Source organism: Petaurus breviceps, unplaced genomic scaffold (assembly GCF_028583685.1).
Source record: "Petaurus breviceps papuanus isolate PSGF00001 unplaced genomic scaffold, PetGlider_PUasm1.0 229, whole genome shotgun sequence".
NCBI lineage: Eukaryota > Metazoa > Chordata > Mammalia > Diprotodontia > Petauridae > Petaurus > Petaurus breviceps.
Window position 1 is genome coordinate 36,167,330 of NW_027185903.1, and position 21,289 is coordinate 36,188,618.

At 38.6% G+C, this 21,289-nt stretch overlaps 1 protein-coding gene across 7 annotated transcripts in view; it reads left to right on the top strand.

Moving 5' to 3' along the window:
• The window catches only part of MIER3 (MIER family member 3), a 35,660-nt gene that overhangs the window by 2,512 nt on the left and 11,859 nt on the right, over positions 1–21,289 (top strand). For 3 of the 7 annotated variants that reach the window (XM_069096471.1, XM_069096465.1, XM_069096466.1), the window contains exons 2-9: positions 1,302–1,326; positions 4,733–4,878; positions 12,853–12,987; positions 14,701–14,821; positions 15,766–15,851; positions 16,044–16,116; positions 19,457–19,608; positions 20,449–20,530. In XM_069096471.1, coding sequence (XP_068952572.1) covers positions 4,780–4,878; positions 12,853–12,987; positions 14,701–14,821; positions 15,766–15,851; positions 16,044–16,116; positions 19,457–19,608; positions 20,449–20,530 — 748 coding nt within the window. In that variant the 5' untranslated portion in view covers positions 1,302–1,326; positions 4,733–4,779. Of the gene's footprint in view, positions 1–1,301; positions 1,589–3,559; positions 3,687–4,732; positions 4,879–12,852; positions 12,988–14,700; positions 14,822–15,765; positions 15,852–16,043; positions 16,117–19,456; positions 19,609–20,448; positions 20,531–21,289 lie in introns of those variants that run through there. The other 4 variants (XM_069096468.1, XM_069096467.1, XM_069096469.1 and 1 more) reach the window with 3 other exon arrangements.

A 21,289-nucleotide genomic window follows, 5' to 3' on the forward strand; every position in this document is an offset into this window, starting at 1 on the left:
AACCCCCCCCCCCCCCCAACCTCCCGGGGCCGGATTGCAAGGCGGGCTGCGGGCTGCGCCACGGCCACCGCTCCGGGGCCGGGGAGGCGGACGGAGCCGTGGCTGCCCCCTCACCCTGCGGAGCGAGCGGGTGCGGGGGGGGACCTCCGGCCCAGAGCTGGGGCTGTGCAGCCCCGGGGCTTGGGACGGCACTTTGCTCTGAGCGGCGGGATGCGCCCCTTCTGCGGGAGACGTGCGGGCGGAGCTAGGGGAGCCAGGGGTCCGAGGGTGCCCCAGGGGAGCAGGTTGGGACACTCCCCCACTTTGTCCCGCACCCTGAGCTGCACCCCCAGCTCTACGGCCCACTTTGAAGCGTTTGGACTCGGGGCTGGTGGGGGGCCGCTGCCCGGGCTCCCCCGGGAGGAAGGCTCGAGGCGAGGGGACGGAGCTGTACCTGGGGGGGGGGGGGGGGGGGGCCCCCCCCCCCCCCCCCCCCCACACACACCCCCCCCCCCGCCCGGGGCCCCCCCGCGGGGGGGGGGGGGGGGGGGGGTTTGGGGGGGGGGGGGGGGGGGGGGGGGGGGGGGGGAGCGGAGCAGGACGGGCCGACGGAGGGAGGGGCGGGCTCGCAGGCCGGGAAGGGGTCGGACTAGGAGCCGCGCTCCCCCTCGAGCAGCCCCGGAGGAAGTGTGCATCAGCATCCCCGGGACGGGGCCGGGGCAGAGAGCGGGAGAAGCTGCATCCCGGGAGCCAGACCGGGACGCAGGCGGCTGCGCTTGGGGGGTGGGGGGAAGAACGGGGCCACTGCCCCCCGGGCCCGGCCTCCCGCGGGCTGGCTGGAGGGAGAGCGGCGGGGCCGGGCCGGGAGGGCAGGGGAGAGGTGTGGCGTCGTTACCATGGGGGGGTCGGAGGCTCGCTGGCTCCTGCCGCGGCGGCGGGGCCGGAGGGAGGCGGGGATACCCGGGAGGGGATGGCGGGGGAGCGGCGGCGCTACCAGCCCTTTGCGCCGGTTTCGCTTCTCCGAAGCTTGGTAACTTCCTGAGCGAAAAGGGCGTCTCGAAGTTGCTGGTTTGCGCCGGGCTCCTTCGCCCCGGGCCCGCAGCGAGTCCGGGCCGCAGGGGACTTGGGGAGGAAGAGGAGGCTGCCGGGATGGGCCGGGACTGCGGGGCTGGGCTGCGGCTCTGGTGCGGGCCGCCGCCGCGGGACTGCCTCCGGCCCCGCCTCCCGGCCGTCCCGGAGCCCGCCGCGCGCCGCTCGGCGCCGTCCGCCCCCCCGGCCGGGCTGCCCTAACCCCGCTTCTTTTCTTCTTCTCTCTCCTCTAGGCTTCCTTTGGAAGTTCGAGCCCAGGTTTGTCCCGTTTCCTTACCCCTTCCGTGGTCCCAGCGGGCGGCGAGTGGTAACGGGGCTTGGAGCAGCTCTGGCCCGAGGCTCCCCCCCCCAACTGCAAACTCTCTAGATGCTCTCATCGCTCCCTCCGTTTCATTCTGTATCCTATGAGTTAAATGTGTCCGAGGAGCGAAACAGTCCTAGTCGTTTTCATATGACTTTTTTTTTTAACGGGACCAGTTGGGAAAATTCACCTTTAGTTCCACAGAAGTTAAGCGTATAGGTAACAAAAATGAATGTTTGCTTTTTAAATAGTATGTGTCTTGACTCTTAGCCTTCAAATTCGGGGCAGGCCTGGAAAACACTCCTTCAGAAAGTTTTCTTGAAATACTGTTCAGTCTACTAACTTCAGATTTTGCTTTGAGATTTTGAAAGAGATTGACTCACCACTTAAATTTTGACAGTTACTTGCTCTTTCTGGACTGGGGACCACATAATACTGCTCCCCAAACTCAGTTTATTTTGACTGTTACATAGATTAAAGTTTTTTGGAGATTTTTGAATCGGAAACCCAAGTTGGCGGTTGTCTTTAATTATCATCTATAAAATGGGAAGGTTTAGATAGATTAGATCTCAAAAGTCCCTTCCAGTTTGTTTATGACTATGATCATAAAGGAAAAGTCTAGTAATAAAGGAAAAATTAAGAGAGAACAGGGAAGGCGACTCTGAGATGCTCTCAGAATCAAAAACTATTGTCACTTAATTGATTATCATCCTTTAAACAGATTTCTTTAAATAGCATTAAGTAATTTATTTGTAATTACATAATATTTGAGGTTGGTAGAATCGATATCCTCACTCTTAAGTTAAATTGGTTTTAGTATGATATAAAGGGATTGAAAGATAATTGTCAACTAGAATACATTATGGAAAATGCTTTTGGGTTTTTTTTTGTTTGTTGGAGGGGCAGTTGGAGTTAAGTGACTTGCCCAAAGTCACACAGCTAGTTTCTGTGCTAAATGTCTGAGGACTGGATTTGAACTTAGGTCCTCTTGACTCTAGGGTGGGTGCTCTATTCACTGCACCACCTAGCCACCCCGCTGGAAAATGTTTTTTAAAACTTAATCCAGCAAAGGGTAAATCTTTCTCATTGACTAAGTTTTTTTTAGCATTAATTGATAAAAACAAAGCAGTAACACTGAGTACATCCCTGTTCATGTGGAATTGAGACACGGAATTCTAGATTGTCTAAAATTTTTTTTAAAAAGACATCTAAACTGAGGATATCATTTCATGAGCCTAGAAAAGTTATTAAAAAGCAAAATGTTCCAGGTTGACAAATTTTTCTTATGTCTTTTTTTATTAAATATTCTAATTGTGAATTAAAACATTACTATCCCAGTCTGTGCTTTATACATTTCTTTGTGCTAATTTGTGTTCTGGAAAGAAAGCAAAACTAAGACCACTATCATAATTCCAGCCATTTTAGATGATGATGAAGTTGTTTTTAGGGTTTTTTTTACTCATCTATCTTCTATTGTATAGATAGACCAAGGGAAAAGAAAAGTGAAATTGATGACAAGTCATTGTCTTGGTAACCAAATGGAATGCATCTTGTTTTAAATTAATGAACTAATGTATATTGCACATTGTGCCAGGTTGTGGGGCTATCAGAGAACCTTAGCATCATAGTATCATATAATTTTGCAATTAAAAGGACATATAGAATCTATGCCCTTAAAGTACCATGCAGTCTGGTTGGGTGGACACAATGTAATTAAACCTCAGAGCTCTGGAATATGGGAGACCATCCCAGGAGTGACTCATAAAGCAAAATTTAGTGGCATATATTTTTGTTTAGAGCCTTTCAAATTCATACTTCTCTCCAGAAAAAAAAAATAGTAACTTTATGATTCCCAAAACTTTTAATGTTCTGGTAGGTATAGCCATCGATCTCATCAGGCAGCCTTTTTGTAGTTTATCATTACAGAAATATACTTAAAATTACATTGTATAGCAGTTGTATTAACTTTTAGTAATGTTGGTTGAGGTTTTGTGAAGTCAGAAGAAGCATTGAAATGGTTTTGGGATTTTTCAATAGTGAAAAGTATTTGGTCTAGTTGAATGAAATACAAGTCTAGTGTGAAACAAATGGAGGAAAGTTATTTTTTCTTAAATTTAGTGACATAGGGCTCCTGGGATTTTGTCACAATTTTCCTTTTTTTTTTCCTTCTGTTTTGTTTTCTTTTTGAAGAATACTATTGCCTCTGCGTTTAATTTTGACATAGAAAGAGACAAGAGCAAACCAATGAGAGCTAAAGAATACAGTATTATACGTGAAAATGCTGTGAAAATGTTTTAATAACATGCCTTTCTTCCAGGTAATCCTTAAGAACTTTAAAATTTTTGTCATTTAACTTGAAGATATAATACAAAATAAGATATATCATGACAGTTTTATTTTACCATAACAATGGGCTTAACAGAAATGAAAAAGCAAGAACCCTTTCAAAGAAAGAATTGCTTTGGCCATAGCTGTTGTAAAGAAAATATGCACAGCCCAGAACTAACCAGGGTTTAAGAAATTGGCTTTTTTTCCATATTTGAGAAATGTTTTCCTCTTGTGTGAACTAAATCACCTTTTAAAAGGCAGTGGATTTTAATGATGCATCTTGATTCATCTGTTAAACACCTGTTTAAAATACAAAGAAATGTGGGAAGATACAGAGATTAAGACTCAGTTTCTGCCTTCTTGAAATTTAGAATCTGTTGACTGAAGAGGCTAAATCTCTTTTTTCCTGTGGGCTGTGTTCTGATTTTGCTTTTGTTTGTTCAGACTTCTAAGTAAGTTTGACTTTGTCTACTCAAAAAGAAAATCCCCTATTGGGGTTACCAGGATCCTAGCTCTAGAGCAACTTGCATCCCTTGGGCTGCTGCTTATGGTGCTTGCAGCCCAAGAAAAATGTAAAGGAAATGCTTTGGAAGGCTGAAGGATGTTCAGACCTGCTCAAGAGCCAACTTAAGGGGCCCTTAGAATCCAAGTAGTCCAACCTTCTTATGACACAGAAGAGGAAGGCAAGTTCCAGAAAGTTTAAATGACTTGCCTAAGGCCACACAGATAGTAAAGTCTGTGTCAGAGCCAGGTCCACCAACTCTCAGAGTCAAGTGTTTCAGGCTCATGCACTACCATGCTTCTGCACCATGTCTAAACCAACTTCTTTGAAGAAGCTGGAGAGGTAGAATCCCATGCCTTTTCTTTAGGTGGTAAGGCTAGCGTAGTACTAATAGAATCCCATGTTAATATGCTTGATTCTGTAGGCTACAAGTAAATGAATTTAATGAAACACGTAGATCTATAGTTTAGAGAACACAATTTTACTTTGTATTTTGTGGATGTGTCAAGTGATTTGGATTGTTTTTATTACAGTTGGGTCTTTGTCTTCTGAGGATCATGATTTTGACCCCACTGCTGAAATGTTGGTACATGACTACGATGACGAAAGAACTCTTGAAGAAGAAGAAATGATGGATGAGGGCAAAAACTTCAGTTCTGAAATAGGAGATTTAGAAAAGGTAGGAAAGATTATCTTATGGCTACTGTTCAACATAATAAGGTTAAAAATGTTAACATACCTCAATATGGAGAGATGTGAAGGATTTTTGCCCAATGGTTGGACATATTCAGGTAGCTTGATATTCTATTATAGTACTTTACATTTTTAGAGCACAGTTAATTTCTACTCTGTTGATTAATTTTGTCCTCACACTACCTCTGTGAGGTAAGTATGGTGAATGCTATTGTAGTCATTTTACAGTTGAAGAAACAAAGGCACAGTCTTGTCGTGACTTCTCTAAGGTCATGAATTAGTTATTTGCAGATCAAATAAGAATGTAGGTCTGTTGAATCACACCCCAGCATTCTTTCTTGAAGAAAGACCACACTTTCTTGTCAGTTTAGTCCTGAATTTATGCCAAATAGGGAATACTTCTAAAATATTTGGAGAGGATACATTGTATTTCACCTTTAAATGTTAATCAGTAAAAGACTTCATAAAATCATCTTTTAAAAATCAAACAGAAGTGCCCTATTTCTGATATCTTTTTCAAAATCAATAGATATTTGCTATAAAAAAGAAACTTTTAAAACATCCATATGAAACAGAACTAGATAGGAGAGGTATTCCTAGGGTGCTAGCTTCTAGGACCTACCCACATTACTGAAAAATTTTTATTAAATATTACAAATGAGTGGTGTTCAATAAAGAACTGAATTACATATGTTACATACCCATTACACTTATGTCTAAATTAGTAAGAGGAAAATTTGTAAATGAATAGGGAATACATTCATCTTCTAGAAGGTGATTTCACCTTGGTTTAAGAGGATCTATATGCAAAGGATATTTTCTTTTGAAAATTCCATTTTATTTCACTTTTTTATTTAATGCTTCTTAGTATATTTGGGTATATATGTATTATGAGGATGAGAGGAGAGGAGGTGGGACTGTAATTTAGTTTTTTCTTCTAATTGTAAGCACTTGATTGACATGACCGTTATGCACTTTTTTGTGTTTTAGTGACTTTTTTTTAATTTGCTTTTTGGAGGGTGGAAGGTAGAGCAATTGGGGTTAAGTGACTTGCCCAAGTAAGTGTTAAGTGTCTGAGGCCGGATTTGAACTCAGGTTCTCCTGACTCCAGGCCCAGTGCTCTATTCACTGCTTTATCTAGCCACCCCTCAATGTCATGTTTAAATGTCTAATAATAATTAAAACTTGGGTGCCACATTGATCACATAAAGCTCCATCTTTCTAAAACTAGTCTCCTTATTTGTTTATTTCTACCCAGACTAGAGTAAAGGTTATTTTCTTAGTAACCCTTACTTGTAGTAATGCTAATACTCAGGATTTATATAGCACCTTTTTCCTGAAGAATTTAAAGGACTCAAAATAGCTCTGTCCTGAGAAGGCAGTATTAATACCCTCATATCATAGGTAGAGAAACCTAAAGGTCTCTTAACCTGTCTGAGGTCATCTATGGGGCATAGACTAGAACCTTTGGTTCTTTCTGTTGCCGGTGAGTATTCATCTCTTCTTTTTTCTATCCTGAGGCAGATGAAGTTAAATGTATTTAGTTTGCATATTTTATTGACCATCTAAAGTTTGAGCAGATATTCAAATATGTATAATCTTTGCTCATTTCCCATGAAAGCAAAGCAAACTGGAAATTTAGGGATAAAACTATTAGGAAATTCTCTGACATGAGAAGAAGAAAATTGTCCCCCATTTGCCCCCTACTGGGAGATGGATAGAGTGACCACAAAATTTTATTTGGTGATGAAATTGACAAAAGCAAATGTTCAACTGCTTGTTGAACCTCTTTATTGCGATTCAGCTTTGGACCTTGCCCAGGCTAGCTTATCTCCACATTCAAAAGTATGTCTTTTCTACCATTAAGTGCAGAAAAGTTTGTGAGCCAGGTTTATTAGGTAGCTCCGAACCATACTTGCAAAGCTATAGCATAGAGTTGAAAAGTCAGGCCACCAAGGTAGCGGTTTAACTTTCACATATTGTTTGAGAGTTAGAAAGCAGCATGCTTTCCCTGATAAATAAGGAACAGAGGTTGGAGAGAAAAGAAGGGAAAATGTAAATCGCCTCTTCACATGTTTAGTCAGGCAGTACTCTCCCAAATTTGACTTGTGATATTTCGAGTTCTGTCTTGAATGTACTTGTGTGTGTCCTTTGGGACAATCTGTTCCTCCCAGACAGAAGAGAATGGAGGCAAATTTCTTGTATTTGAGTTTTAAATCTCAAAATAGTATGAAATAATTGAAATTTGATTGGAATTCTTTTCTGTGACTTTGAGTGTTTTTTTTAACAATTGCTCATTCTCATTTTTCGGTGTTGTATTACATTAATTTATTATCATGCTCATTATACTTTATAAGATTATGTTGGGATAGTAGGGGCAAGGTTATTTTATTTTACTTAAAAACTTATGTATAAATTGATATAAGATTTTGGAATACTTAATTAAGAAGGGTGATTAATACCCACAGTGTAGAAGCCTACAATTTTTTTTAACCAGTTTGACCATTTTCCTATAGATTACATGTGCTATGAGGTAATGAATAGTGCTCTGAACTTGGAGTCAGGAAGACTGAAGTCTAAATCCCATCTCTATCTATGAACAGCTTACTTTACCTCTCCGAACATCAGAAAACATCTCAAACTCTATCTGGGATGCCTTATTGTCTCTGTGTTGGTGTAGGAGATTCCCACACCATCTTATTTCATATTCCTAGGCAGGAAGGTAGGGGAAATATCTTTTTTTCTGAAGAGTCCACTTTAACAGCTGGTTTGACCTATATTTTAATTAACTTTTTACAAAGTTAAAGGAAAAAATATTTAAAGAGTTAAAGAAAAAAATTATTACCAATAACAAGCATTTATTGAATTCTCAGTATGTGCTAGACTAGAGATTTAAAGAGGTATAGGATATAATCTCTGACCTCAAATAGTGCTCAGTCTAACTGCCCTATTTTCATTTACCTGTTCATAGAGCAAAATATGTGATAGCCATGATTTTCATTTTATTTGGAAATTCCCACTAATAAATTATCCACTCTTTGTTGATATGCACCATGATCTCTGTAGATCAAAAAACCCCAAACTGCAAGCCTACAGAGATATTTATCTTTCTGTGCCCAATTGGTTCTACTTCTGACCTTTAAAAAGTATTTTAAAGCTTCACCTTCATTTTCTTATTGCCATCTCTCTACTGGTAGCAGAAAGCAGATAGAAAGATTTATTGCCTAGAGTTAAGGTAGGCACACAGTGCCAGATCATCAGGACTTTCTTAAGCTTGGGTATTTTTTAGGGACATTTCATTATTTTGTAAAGAATTTGTGGTTTTTTATCCACAGTGTTAAATAAAGATAAGCAGAATCGAAAGTTCAAGAATCTTTCATTTCACACTGGTATGGGTAATACTTCCATTAACACAGATTGCAGTGCCTTTATAACTAAGTAAATGATCTTTAGAGTTTCTGTGCATTAAAAAAACTTTACCGTGCTGCCAGTCTGGTGGTAAAGTTTTGAATTTAGGTAGACTAGTCCTCTGACAAGACAATAGGTAATAACCCGATCAGTAGGTAATAATGCCTTCTCCTGCCACCTCCCCACCCCCACCCCCTTCACCTTGGGGTGGACCTTCCAGAACTTAAGCTTTGTTAGGTACCTTCACACCATGATGAGGCATTGCAGTAGGATTTTAATGGAGAAATAAAGTAGTAGTAAAGGCATAAAAATGATAGGAAAGTATCATATTTATACTTTGTTTAGTGGCTCTAAAGACATGACACTTATGAGTTTGCCCTTGCTCTATTTTTTAACACGAACATTTTTATAACAGTGACAAGTTTAATACATTTTTGATCATTCATGGATTTTTAATTACTACTTGTCACTTTTTTTGATCAGAGTATCATTTTTAGTGTCTCCAGTAGATAACAAGAAGCCAGAAAGAAGGTATCTTATCAGGATGGCTAACAGTTAAACTTTTTAATGACTCTTGTAAAGGTTTGGTGAGAGAGGAGTTTAAACTAACTAAGCTAATATGTGTTGCTTCAGTGTTGTCCCTTTCTTTTGATAACTCTTTCATTTTAAAGCATGAATTTAAAATGTTCTTACCAATTAAAGTCTTTAGGGAAGGTTTTCATTTTTTAAAATCTGTACTTATCACTGTTGAATTCTAGCAGACATAGATCTGTCAAAGAAAAATTCTTCAAGCCTTTTTAAGATCAGTGAAAATCAATAAATTATAAAATTAGGAAATGGAACACTTAAAGTTAAATTAAAATTAAAATACCTACAAAAAGGCATTTGAGTCCCTGGAAAAGGACACTGTATTAAAAGTTTTTGGTTCTATTATTGATTCACTGTGGATAAACTCATTCAGTTTTTAAGTTCTTAATTGTTTCAGCTCTAGACTGTTTTGTAAAATTTACATATGGAGTACTCTAACTCTGACCATTGGTCAGATTAAAGCAGCTTTTCTGCCTCTGACTTCTGTAGTGCTTAACAAGTTTTTAAGAACACAACACTGTGTTTACATTTTTAGCAATGCCCCACTCTGGATGCTTTTGATATGTTTGCTAGTTTGAAATAATTTCTTCTTTCAGATTGTGTCATGATTAATTCTTAAAATGGACTGTATTCTTTAGATCTATACATATAAATGTATATAAGGTATTAAGTTAGCTTTTCAAATCACCTATTAGACTTTGATACACAAAAGCATGTAAGCTATTAAATCATGTGGGTACCATTTGTTTGGTGATATGAATTGCCAAAAATTACAGAGAAATTAGTCAACAGAAGGTCATCAGTTTAGAAGTGGAAGGGACCCTATTAGAGTCAATCTAGTCCATCCTCCTCAATTTGCAGATGAGGGAACTAAGGGACAGTGACTTGCCCAGGGTCACACAGGCATAAAGAGCAGCAACAAGATTTAAAACCAGGTCCTTTGACTCCAAAGTGAGAGTTTTTTCCACTATACCTTTCCTAATCCATGGACCTTCTCTCCATATATGTTTGAATTAAAAATGGTTATGAAGGGAATATAACAAATATAAGTTCAGTTGATATGCATTTAAACTTTAATAAAGAAGACAATCTACAATAAAATGATAATTTCAGAATCATTTCTCTATAGTAAAACATGACAGTTTCAAAATCATTTATACATAGAAGTCTGTGACTTAGTAACTAAAGAATAGCAGTAACTGAGATTGACAGTGTCAGAATCAAAGCTGATTTTATGACCTCAAATAGGTGACTTCCCTTTTCTGTGTGGAAATGCTGTCATCTTTAAATGATCATAGTAAGTTTATTTCAGGTCAAGTGTCAGCTAAGCATCTCCCAGTGTAGGGCTCAACATTAAAGATACAAAGAAGATAAAGTTTCTTCAAGAAGCTGAAGATCTGGAAGGGAGGAAAGATACAAAGAGCTGATACTGGTTAGGGTAAAATGAATGCACAAAGAGTAAGAAAAGATATGGGGAGGGAAGGGCTGATCATTGCCTCTAGGGATTATACGGGAAGCCTTCACAAAGGAGAGGTGGCACTTACGTTAGCCCTTGGCACAGAAAATTCTAGGAAACATTTTTCAGGCATGGGAGACAGACTGTCCAAGCACGTAAGAGGCAGAGAGCATAGCATGAGATTGAGGAACAGTGAGCAGGCCAGTTGTTTACATTGTGAGCCTGGAAAGGAGAATGGTATGATATGAGGCTGGGCAATAGTTTGTCACCAGATAATGGGGGCTTTTGAATAGCAGGACAAGGTTTGTATTTTAGACTAGAGACAATGAAGAAACACTTAACAGTTTTTGAGCCATGTAGTAATGTGATCAGATCATTGTATTAGTAAGATGACTTTGGAATGAGTGTGAAGGTTTCACCAGGGAGGGCAGGATCCTCCAAAGGCAGAAAAACCTTGTAGAATTCTGTTGTAATTGTTGAGGCAGAAGTAATGAAAACCTGAAGTGGGATGTTGGTACAGTGGGTAGAATGGAAGAGACATAGAGATATTTGCAGATATGATATTAACAGGACTTAGAAACTGATTAGATGTCAGTTGTGGGGAGGAAAGGTGGCATGTTTAGGGAGGACAGGTCATTGGCAGGAAGCAGGTCCCACTGAAGCAACAAGATGACATAAAGAGCAGCAGCTTTGCAGAAACAAAGTATATGTGAAGTATTATGTATTGTATAAGACTTGAGTTTTTCAGGCATGGACTGTTATATATGCTTTTGATTATATTTTAATTTTTTATCAAAAGATACAAAAAAGGTCAGTAAAAATGTACAGTCATGTATGGCATGCAGTAATCATGAATGTCATCAACAAATAATACTTGGCATGTAATCAAATACATATGACAACATTTAGGTCATGTAACACATAAGACTTTGTACCATACCTATTAATGTTGTTCAAGAGCCATATTTGCTTATTGACTGGTATATTGGAATCTCAAATGATAGAAAAGATGTAGCTATTTGGGGGCCCATGGGTGAGAATCACTTCTTGAGTGCACCCAACATGCACATGTCCATCTCTACCGAATTCCTAACAAAATACAACTTTGCTTCACAGTCTTTACTCTCTTGATGGTAGATTAGCATCTGGCTGTCTTGATTGCTGGTGCCACAGCCCTTTGTCTTTCAGGGTGGAGCAGTACTGACCAATGTTCCATTTCTCATCAGACTTCCTATGAGCTTCATCCTTCAAGTCTGGTCAACCAGGTGGTCTCCCACCTTGCTTCCATACCCATACATGAGAAGATGTTTTGGAAGGTGTTTTACTCTATCACAGACCTCTCTCTCTGCAATCAAGTCTTTCCTCAAATAGTTTCACTGTCTGCAGCAACTCCTTATATCCAATTCACTCTTTCCCTCTTTCCAGTTGACTTCAAGGTTTTGAACCTCAGTGACTGGGAGGATGTTGGTGCTCAACAGAAATATGGAAGTTAGGAGAGGGAAGATTTTGGAGGAAGATAATGAGTTAAGTTTTGAACATGTTGAGTTAAAGGTGTGGTGATATGTACAAGTGGAGAGTCCAGCAAGCAGTTGGAAATGAGGGAGTAGAATCTGGGGAGACATTAGGACTGATGTGTGGATATTTAAGAGTCTTCTACATGTTGATAATAATTTAAACTGTGAAGGTAGTTGAGATGGTTAAGGGAGGGAGAATGGAGGAGGGCCAGGGACAGAGCATTGAGGGACTCTCATGCTCATATGACAGAAGAGAAACAAGCAGAGACCAAGAAGGAACAATCAGAGAGGGAAGAGGAGAATTAGGAAGAGACAGAGAGAGACTTAAGAAAGAGGGTGGAGTCAATAGTGTCAATTGCCGTAGATGATCAAGGAGAATTCAGTATCAGACAACTGTAGCTTCACTTCAGTAACATGAAAATACTATCATTATATAATAGCCAGGCCCAGATATGTTAGTAAACTTTCAGCAGCAATTTCCAGTTGCACATTTAATAATTGGAGTGAAGCATGAACTGATGGATAAAGAAAAGCTTCCTTCTTTCTGGGGGTGTGTAGGGACATATCAATTGATATAGTGCCAGTAAATTCTCATAGTGAAAAACGAGGAGAAATTCAAAAGCAACCTGAGCCAGCAGCACCTAAAGCACCTGGTTCAATGGAAGCTTTAACAAGAGTCATCATTGAACTGAGATAGGAAATGAAAAGTATCTGCACAAAAACAATTATTTGGGACTTTAAGTTTATTGTGATCTCTGTGGTAGTATTATTGAACTCATCAACTAGAAAAAAAATCTAATTTTATTGAAGTTGTGATGTTTCCACCTCAACTCTAGTTAATTACTTTGTTTTCTAGATGCACTCTAAATAGCTTAGTTTCTTTCTGTGCTTTTTAGAATGTGCTAAATAGTAAAGATATTTTGTTTATTTGTAATTCAATAATGGGCCATCTTTGCAGAATACATAAATGTTGTTTATATTTTTGTTTGACAAGGAAGGAAATATGCCTTTGGAAGATTTGCTGGCATTTTATGGCTATGAATCAACAATTCCAGGAATAGCAGGTTCTAGCGCAAATAGCTCCCCAAGTGAACTTGCAGATGAATTACCAGATATGACTCTGGACAAGGTAAGTTAGCACTAATTATGATAATCATCATTTAAACTTCAAAAAAATTTATCCTCTTTGATTCTTGGATGTTTTTAAAATTTTTCTATGGATATGATCTGCTGTTCAGTTTAATCAGTAGGCAATAAATTAGACACTGAGGTTATAAAAAAAAAGTGAAACTGCCCTTATCCTCAAGGAGCTTACATTCTGTTGTTGCCTTTCATGTTTTTCTCTTGCCCATGGCTTCATCTTAAGAAAGAATGTAAGCTCCTTGAGGGTTGGGACTGTTTCATTTTTGTCTTTGTATCCCTTAACTTCTGACACAATGCCTGCATCATACATGTACTTTATTGCTGGATTTGGGATTTTAGGGTTTTTTTTTTTTTGGTCAGAAATAATTTGTAAGCAATAATTATTTATAATTTTACATGAGCTTGTGAATTCACCCGTGGCTTTGGGTGTTATTATGAGGGATACAATGTATCTAAACATAGATACACCTGTAATTTATGATTCTGAAGAAACATTAAGTATAGTGATAACTTAATTAACTTGTCCTCTAGGAATAGAACTCCTTTTAACCAAGTCAGAAGGGTTTGGGCAAGTTTAAGATCCAGTATATTCAACGTTATATTAGTGGCTTTGTAGGCCTAGAAGTGGGAGATTTTGGTGTTCTTTTTTGAAATTCAGGTCCCTCTTAGGTGTTGTCAGCAGGCCCAGCTGACATAATAGACACTGGCCTGAAATTTTCTTGATCTAGTTGCCTGGGAGTAGGTGAGATGCACCTAGACTGACTGCCCTAGTGCACAAGGGACATTCTAAAGAGAGGCTGAAGCCTCACAAACACCACTCCCCCTTCTCAGTTTGCCAGAATGCAAGAATTATAATCTGTCCAGGGAAAAAGAAGGAGAATCATGAAGAGAATTCACATCCCAAGTGTCTTGGGTTATTTCTACCTTATTAATGAAACTTCTAACAATAATGTTCATCATTTAAGTATATCCTATCCATTAATAAGGTTATTACTTCTTAATCCTATGTTTTTTTAAAGGTATAGATTACTTATGTTGTGCTCATAAAGAATGAAATGTTATATGGTGACATATTAAAATGTTTAATTAAATACAGTTAAAGATAATTGATAGGAATTCATCAGGTTTTTAATGTCCAAAAGGATTGGAGATTGGACCTCAGATAGATAAGATTTGCTAGGTACTTTTCTGTAGTCTGTTAAAATTTCAGACCACAGTATAAGTCATAAGTCATGTTATATGAGCTTGAAAAATAATTATAACTACTGTATTTCATGGTTTAAAAAAAAATATATATATATATAGCACAGGACTCTTTTTTTTCCAGTAGTTTATCATCTTTTGGTGGTTTTGGCAAGATTTGTTTCTTATGAAAGTCTATCTTAAAAATTGGTTTACTGCTTCAGGCATATCTGTGTTTTTACAGATTAAGTAGAGTAAGAGTGTTATTGTTCAGAGCTTTCAAGAATCAGAGATAAATATAGTAGTTGGTAAAATATAGCTAAGCTCCAATTGAAATCATATTTACAAATAATTCTTAGAGTAAGATTATAGGAGAATTTGTAATCTACTTCTTTCAAAGCCTAGGTGTCTTCAAGAAATTCTTAATTTATTCAGAATATGATATGGTATAAAAGGGGATTTAAAAAATTCTAATGAAATTTGCTCACCTCTAACTATAGCCTGCCTTCTTATGTAGGAGGAAATTGCAAAAGACCTCTTGTCAGGTGATGATGAAGAAACGCAGTCTTCTGCTGATGATCTAACACCATCAGTGACTTCACATGAAGCTACAGATTTCTTCCCTCGACCTTTAAGATGTAGGAAAACTAATAATTATTAGTTAATTATAGCTTTATTGCTGTAGGTTCATGACATTTTCTGGGTTTTAATAGCTTTATATTAAGAATGTTTTTAAATGACTACCCAAATTCAATCCAATGCTAGTATAATTCAAATCCATTACTTTTTGTCAGGGCAGAGGAAAAATGTGATGCCTTTTTAAATAAATAAATTAACCTAGTCTTGCTGAATTATCTGTTTTCTGTCATCAGACTCATCTGTTGCTATGGTAACTAATCTTAGTTCAGCCATGAAATTTCACAGAAGTTTTTTGTTGGTACTTGCTACCTTGGTTTTGAAAATCCATTGGTATTCAAAAAGAGATTTTTATTATTGTTGGCATTTTATTTGACTCTCTTTTCTCCTTCAGTCCTGATAGTATATACCAATTGGAGTATATCAAAGCTCAAAATCATTGAATAAGCTAATGAATAGAAATATCACCACTATCCCTTACATGTTTCCTCGTATACACTATAAAACTATCTGGCTTGCCTTATATCAAAGTATAAAAAATAATTTGGGGTATCCAGCTATTTTTGTAAAGAGTTATAGATAACATTCTGATGGACATAAAACTGGCTTTGATATGTATGTCAGTTTCTGGGTTTTCTAGGTTTCAGTAATCTGAATTTATAGTACTTTAAATTTTAAATAAACATTGTATACAGGCTTGCTAGGTTTTATTTTACAAATAAAAATGTATGTAGTTGCATACTATTTACATGTATATTATTATAAGAACATAATACATATCCTGTTTTGTATAATGTATGTATAAAAAGTATATATATAAAGTATGTATAAAGACATACTTTTAGTCTACTAGATTCAGAATATTTTGTGCTTTTATGTTATTGTCTGTAAGCTCCTAAATAGATAAATTAACTTTTCCCCCTCTTTTTTTGGGCTTTGTGTAAAGCTAACACTACTTATGATGGAGATAAGGAATCAGAGGGTGAAGATGTTGAAGCAGATACTGGTAATTCATCTGAAGATTTAAGGAAGGTAAATGGAATTACTAATAATTCCCTCAGATCATTTGATCCAGAGTGTCTTTTTTAACTAGTTCTGAAACAAAAAAGAAACTCTCTCTTTTTCTTGAACTGTGTAAAATTACATTTCTTAAATTACTTGGTAATTAATATTTGTTGTCAGCATAACACTAAACTCTTCTTTTCCTCCTAAACTTTCTTTTAGGAAATAATGGTGGGTTTACAATATCAAGCTGAAATTCCACCCTATCTTGGAAAGTACAGCAGTAATGAGAAAGGTAAGATTATGGATTTTTGAAGGCTTTTGCTTGATTAATTCACTCCTGTAAAGCTATATAACAGAAAACGGCCCAGCTGCCATAGAAATATTAAAACAGGTACTGGATAACCAGTTCAGTGGTATTAGGCTCTGTCAAGGTAGTCAGAGAATGTAGGGATAGCAGATCTCAGAGGCCATCAAGTCTGATTCTTCCCTGCCAAGAATTCCTTCTACATCATTTCCACAAATAGCCTTTGCTTGTTGATTTCCAGAGATGGGGAACTCATTACCTCTTGAGGCAGTCCCATGTCACTTTTGGAAAGCTCTAATTATTAGGAAGCTTTTCTTTGTATGAGGCCTAGATTTGTCCTGACATTTTTTTTTTTTAATTAAAAAACCTGATTATCCGAGTGCTACCTCTCTGCAGCTCTGCTGTTGCAGCCAGACAGTCCCATGAAGAGGAAACTGGTATAACAAAAGCTTCTCCACATCAGTACTCTAATAGAAAGTGGAAGATTTGAATCATCTTTCAGGTCATGAGAATGTCATAATTTTGACCTTTTCAGAGGATTCTGAGTATTTACCAAGGAAAAGACACTTGCAGAAGAAAGAATAGGGGAAATCTACTTGCTCCCCCATAGCAGAACAGGGTAGCCAAGCAGGCAACTGCTTGGGGTTCAGAGTTTAATGGTTCCTTAGGAATAACATTGACAAGCTGGAGTATGCCCAGATGAGGGCATCCAGATTGGCAAAGGGCTTCAAAACCATGCCATACAAGGATCATTTGAAGGACCTGGAAAGGATAAGACTCGGGGGATCATTGAGTGAGGCAGCAAGAAATTGAATCATTGCTTTCAGATATTTGAAGAACTATCATGTAGAAGAATTAGACATCCTTTTCTTGACCACAGGAGATAGAACTAAGAACAATGAGTATGTGAAAATTTCTGAATAGCAGATTTCCCCTCAAGAGTAAGAAAACTCTAACTGGGAGAATTGTTTAAAGAGTGGAAGGGCCTGTCTAGGGAAGGCCAAGGCTGTGTGCTTCCCATCTAAGAGTGGCAGGAGAGAAGCCTGCTTAAGTGTGGGTTTGTTGCTTATTGTTCTGAGATGCCCTGATTCTGATGGGGCCAGTTCAGCCTGTTATTCAGACTCACTGACTGAAGTTGAGCACAGTTTGAACACAGCCATGCTGTCTCTCAAGCACAGATACTACAGTTGTTTCTTTTCCCTTCCTGTGGAAGCATAGCAGCCACTCTCAGACCAGATGCCAATGCTTACCAGGACTCTTCAGCCTCCATTTTTCTGACCTGGATGGGCACAACGTGGCAGCCCCCTTCTCAGGGAGGCTTACCACATTAGTGAACACACCCAATCAGCTTTATCCTTTGTGCAGCACAGAGCTCCTGAACTCAAAACAATCCACCAACCTCAGGGGGGTCCCCTTGGTATAGGAATTACAGATGTATGCCACCACACTTGGCTAATCAACTCCTATACACCTTAAGGACAGGGAGAATAGGAATCTCCACTCTATTCAGCTCTCATCCTGGCTCCAGTGCAGTGGAAACCTTTTGATGCCAGAGGCTGCTTTCATCTTTGGAAACCCACCATCTAGCATAGTACTTTAATAAATGCTCATTTTCATTTAGTTTAATTCAGTCTGTCATTGCATTTCAAGATTGGGGGAGTATTCTTTTTCCATATTTCCCCACTCAGTTTGAAATTATTCTACTCTCTGTATCTATTCACATCCGAATAGATACACATTGCAAGCTTGTTTTAAAAGTGGCAGGATGATGCATGGGAGGGATAAGTGATTTTAATTTGGGGGTGAAATAGTGGGAAATAAAGACATATTTCCATATTTTATTTAGTATTTATTTGATCAACTTTACTTGTTTTTCCTCTTTGAACTTAGGAAAACAAAAATAACATACTCCACTGAACACAGAAGTTGGGAGGATGGGGAAGAAGAGGAAAACCTTCCTTCTTTACCCTTCCTGCCAGAGCCTGCCTTCAAATCAAAGGGGGTGTTGCTATCTTAGAAACCAGAATCTTTAGCAGCAGCCTCCTCTGACATGCTTTTCTCCTCCTGCTTTAGGATGGTTGAGGAAAGCTGCCTTAATGGAACATGGCTTGTGTTTTAGATTCCAGATGTGACATTCTCCCAACTTTTTTTGAATTCTTAGAATGTTTTATTTTCATTAATACTTATTAATTACATGTGAAAACTCTATGAGGCATTCTACAAGCCACATGTGAAAATCAGTCAACCCCATGGTCATTTTTTAACCTTACCTAGCATGAGGCTTATATTAGAGCTATGTTTTGAATTTACTGTGCACTTTTTAAAAGTCTTATCACTGATGCATGAGGGAGGCTGAATGGTTTTCCTACATGTAGAGTGTAGTTATTGTTCAGTGCAGAACACCAGTCGATAACTTTACAGAGCAGGGTCAACTGCACATGAGCCAATGGACTGTGATAGTTCTTAGATTCATGACCTGTACCTGAAGAATTATATGCTAATGTTTCCCTTTTCTAAAGTACTCTCTTGTAAGTGCAGTGATTAGTATTTCTTTATAGTTGTGATCTGACAATTTTGTCAGTTCATTGCACTAACTTTTTCTCAGTTCAAGAAAAGTAATGCTTAATCACTTCTTCATTTCAAAGACATTTTTCGGTCTTTTGGGGAAAACTCAGTGACGCAAAAATGTACTTTTCTTGGGTACTTCAACACTGGGAGGTTTATTAGCATCTCTGCTCATGTTAATTCTTATTTTCCCAGTGGTTTCACAAGACAAAAATTTCTAGGTATTTCAGCATAGAGTTCCAGTGGGGTAAAATTTTCACAGCTTATTTTGATTACATCATTGTCATTATAAAGGTCCTACTGTTAAAGTTTGCATAAAGTCTCTCAGGTATTCCCCTCTCTCTTGTGAATAGGATAAGAAACCTCTTCTTGGGACAGCCAGGTGGCTCAGCGAGTAAGAGCACCGGCCCCAGTGTCGGGGATGACCTGGGGATCAAATCCAGGCTCTGATACTTAGCACCACACCCAGAAATAACTGGCCGTGTAACCTTGAGCAAGTTACTTAACCCCGATTGCTTAAAAAAAAAAAACCTTTTCTTCCTGGTATCTCTCCATACCTCCCCAGTCCTTGCCCTGCCCCCATTGCCATAGGCAATCCTAGCCTCATGATGAGTAAAACCTTTCAAATGAGAGGCTCTGCAGTGAGCAGACCAACTTATTGGTGTCAGAAATCCATCCATTTCTTATTAAATAAGTTGAAGAATAGTCTGTAAGTTTTGTAAGAGGATTCATTGTTATAAATTGAAGGAACTTTCTTTACCAGTATATGAAAATGAAGACCAGTTACTGTGGAGTCCTGATGTGGTTCTGGAGAGCAAAGTTAAAGAGTACCTTGTTGAGACCTCTTTAAGAACTGGAAATGAAAAAACGATGGCTAGAACTTCTGAGGGGACACACACAAGGGATAATGAACAGGTATGTGTTTGGTCATTTTCTATTGAAACAAATCATGTCCAAATAAACTTTTTTTTTTCTTTTTGGAGAGGGGAGGATAGGGCAATTGGGGTTAATTTACTTGCCCACAGTTAAAGAATTTTTGAGTAGTGAGGGCCTTTTAAACCACATTTTGCAGTCATAACACTCATTTTTATTTCTGCCTCACCAGCTAGAGGGAACATAAAAAAGATGTCTTTAGACAAATTTAAATACAAATTCCCAGCAATAAACATGAAAATTTTCACAAGTGATACATTTCGCATTTATTTACTTAAATAGTTGATGTTACCTGAGACCTCAGTCAGTGGTGTCTTTAGGAGCTAATTTGCAGTTCAGTCTTGCTTATTATTTCCTTTTAGGTCTGGGGAATAAGTAAAAGGGAGGGAGGTGGTAGCCAGGAGCTATTTACCGCCTTCCCTCACTCAGCAGAGATTCTCTGGCACCATCACAGTTCCCACTTTGACCTAGCGTTCATCTGTCAGAAGAGGTAGTTCTGAAGGAGTCCTTTGGTATGGGCAAAGCCACTGAGAGGAATACCAAGGATCCTTTTCCCAGAATGGTGGGGCAAGAGTAGTTTAGGAGCTTCAGCCAACACTGGCTCCCTGTACTTGGGTGAGCAAAATCTCAGCTGGCTCCACCTACCTTCTCAAGCTTCAAAACAGAGAAAGATATGAAAGCCCAGGGCAAAGTGTGACAGAACAGCTAGAGTAAAGAGATTTTCTAAAAGTTGGTTTAAACATATGCTTATTTTCTTAATTGCAGAATTAAGTATAAACTTCAGATGACTGACTTGAGTATTTTTTTCTGTCTATGGCATAGGCACTATATGAACTTCTCAAATGTAATCACAATGTGAAGGAAGCAATTGAAAGATACTGCAGCAATGGAAAAGCCTCTCAAGGTAAGAAGCCCTGGAAAAGAGAGTGATGGGAGGAGTGGAGGCCCTTCTTAAGAATTCTTTGTACTCTTGGGTGAGCAAAACAGTGTAGCTTAGATACACCAACATTTTTTAATGGTTGCTCCTCACAGCATGACTTTTTTTTCTTTTTAATTTTTATCCGTTCTCTGTTTTTATTTACATCAGAAGTTTTCAAAAGAATTTTTTTTGTCCCTGTGTTACTACAACTTTCTTGAAGATTCAGTTATAGAATAAAGCAGATGTCAGAAATGACAGTTTTTCAAAAGTATTTAAATGAGTAATTAAAATATTTTTTTTGCCAGATTGTGAACCATAAAAAGCTAAATCATGGCACTGTGATAAAATGACCACTATTGCTTAGCTTTGTTTTGTATGTTCTTGTAATGTGGCTTTACATTGCATGTTTTAAATTGTTTCAGAATTTGCTTTCATTTTTTAAATGGAATACATGTGCCTTCAGTGCCATTGGAAATGTGCAATATCACAGTAATGCTAAGTAATATATCCTATTTGGGGAAAATATAAAAACCAGCTATTAAAACTCTAGCTATTAGAGGTAGTTAGTTCATTGAATTGTTTCAGCCTGTAACAAACTGTCTTTGAAAGAGCTTCAAATAATTTTTGACTCCCAGAATCAGCCATTAGTTGCTAGGTTTATCATTGCTCATCTTCTAAGCCCAGGTAGAGCAGCATTTGCTGGTTTTAGTGGTTAGTTCCAGGGGTGGAAGTGATGCCTGAGGG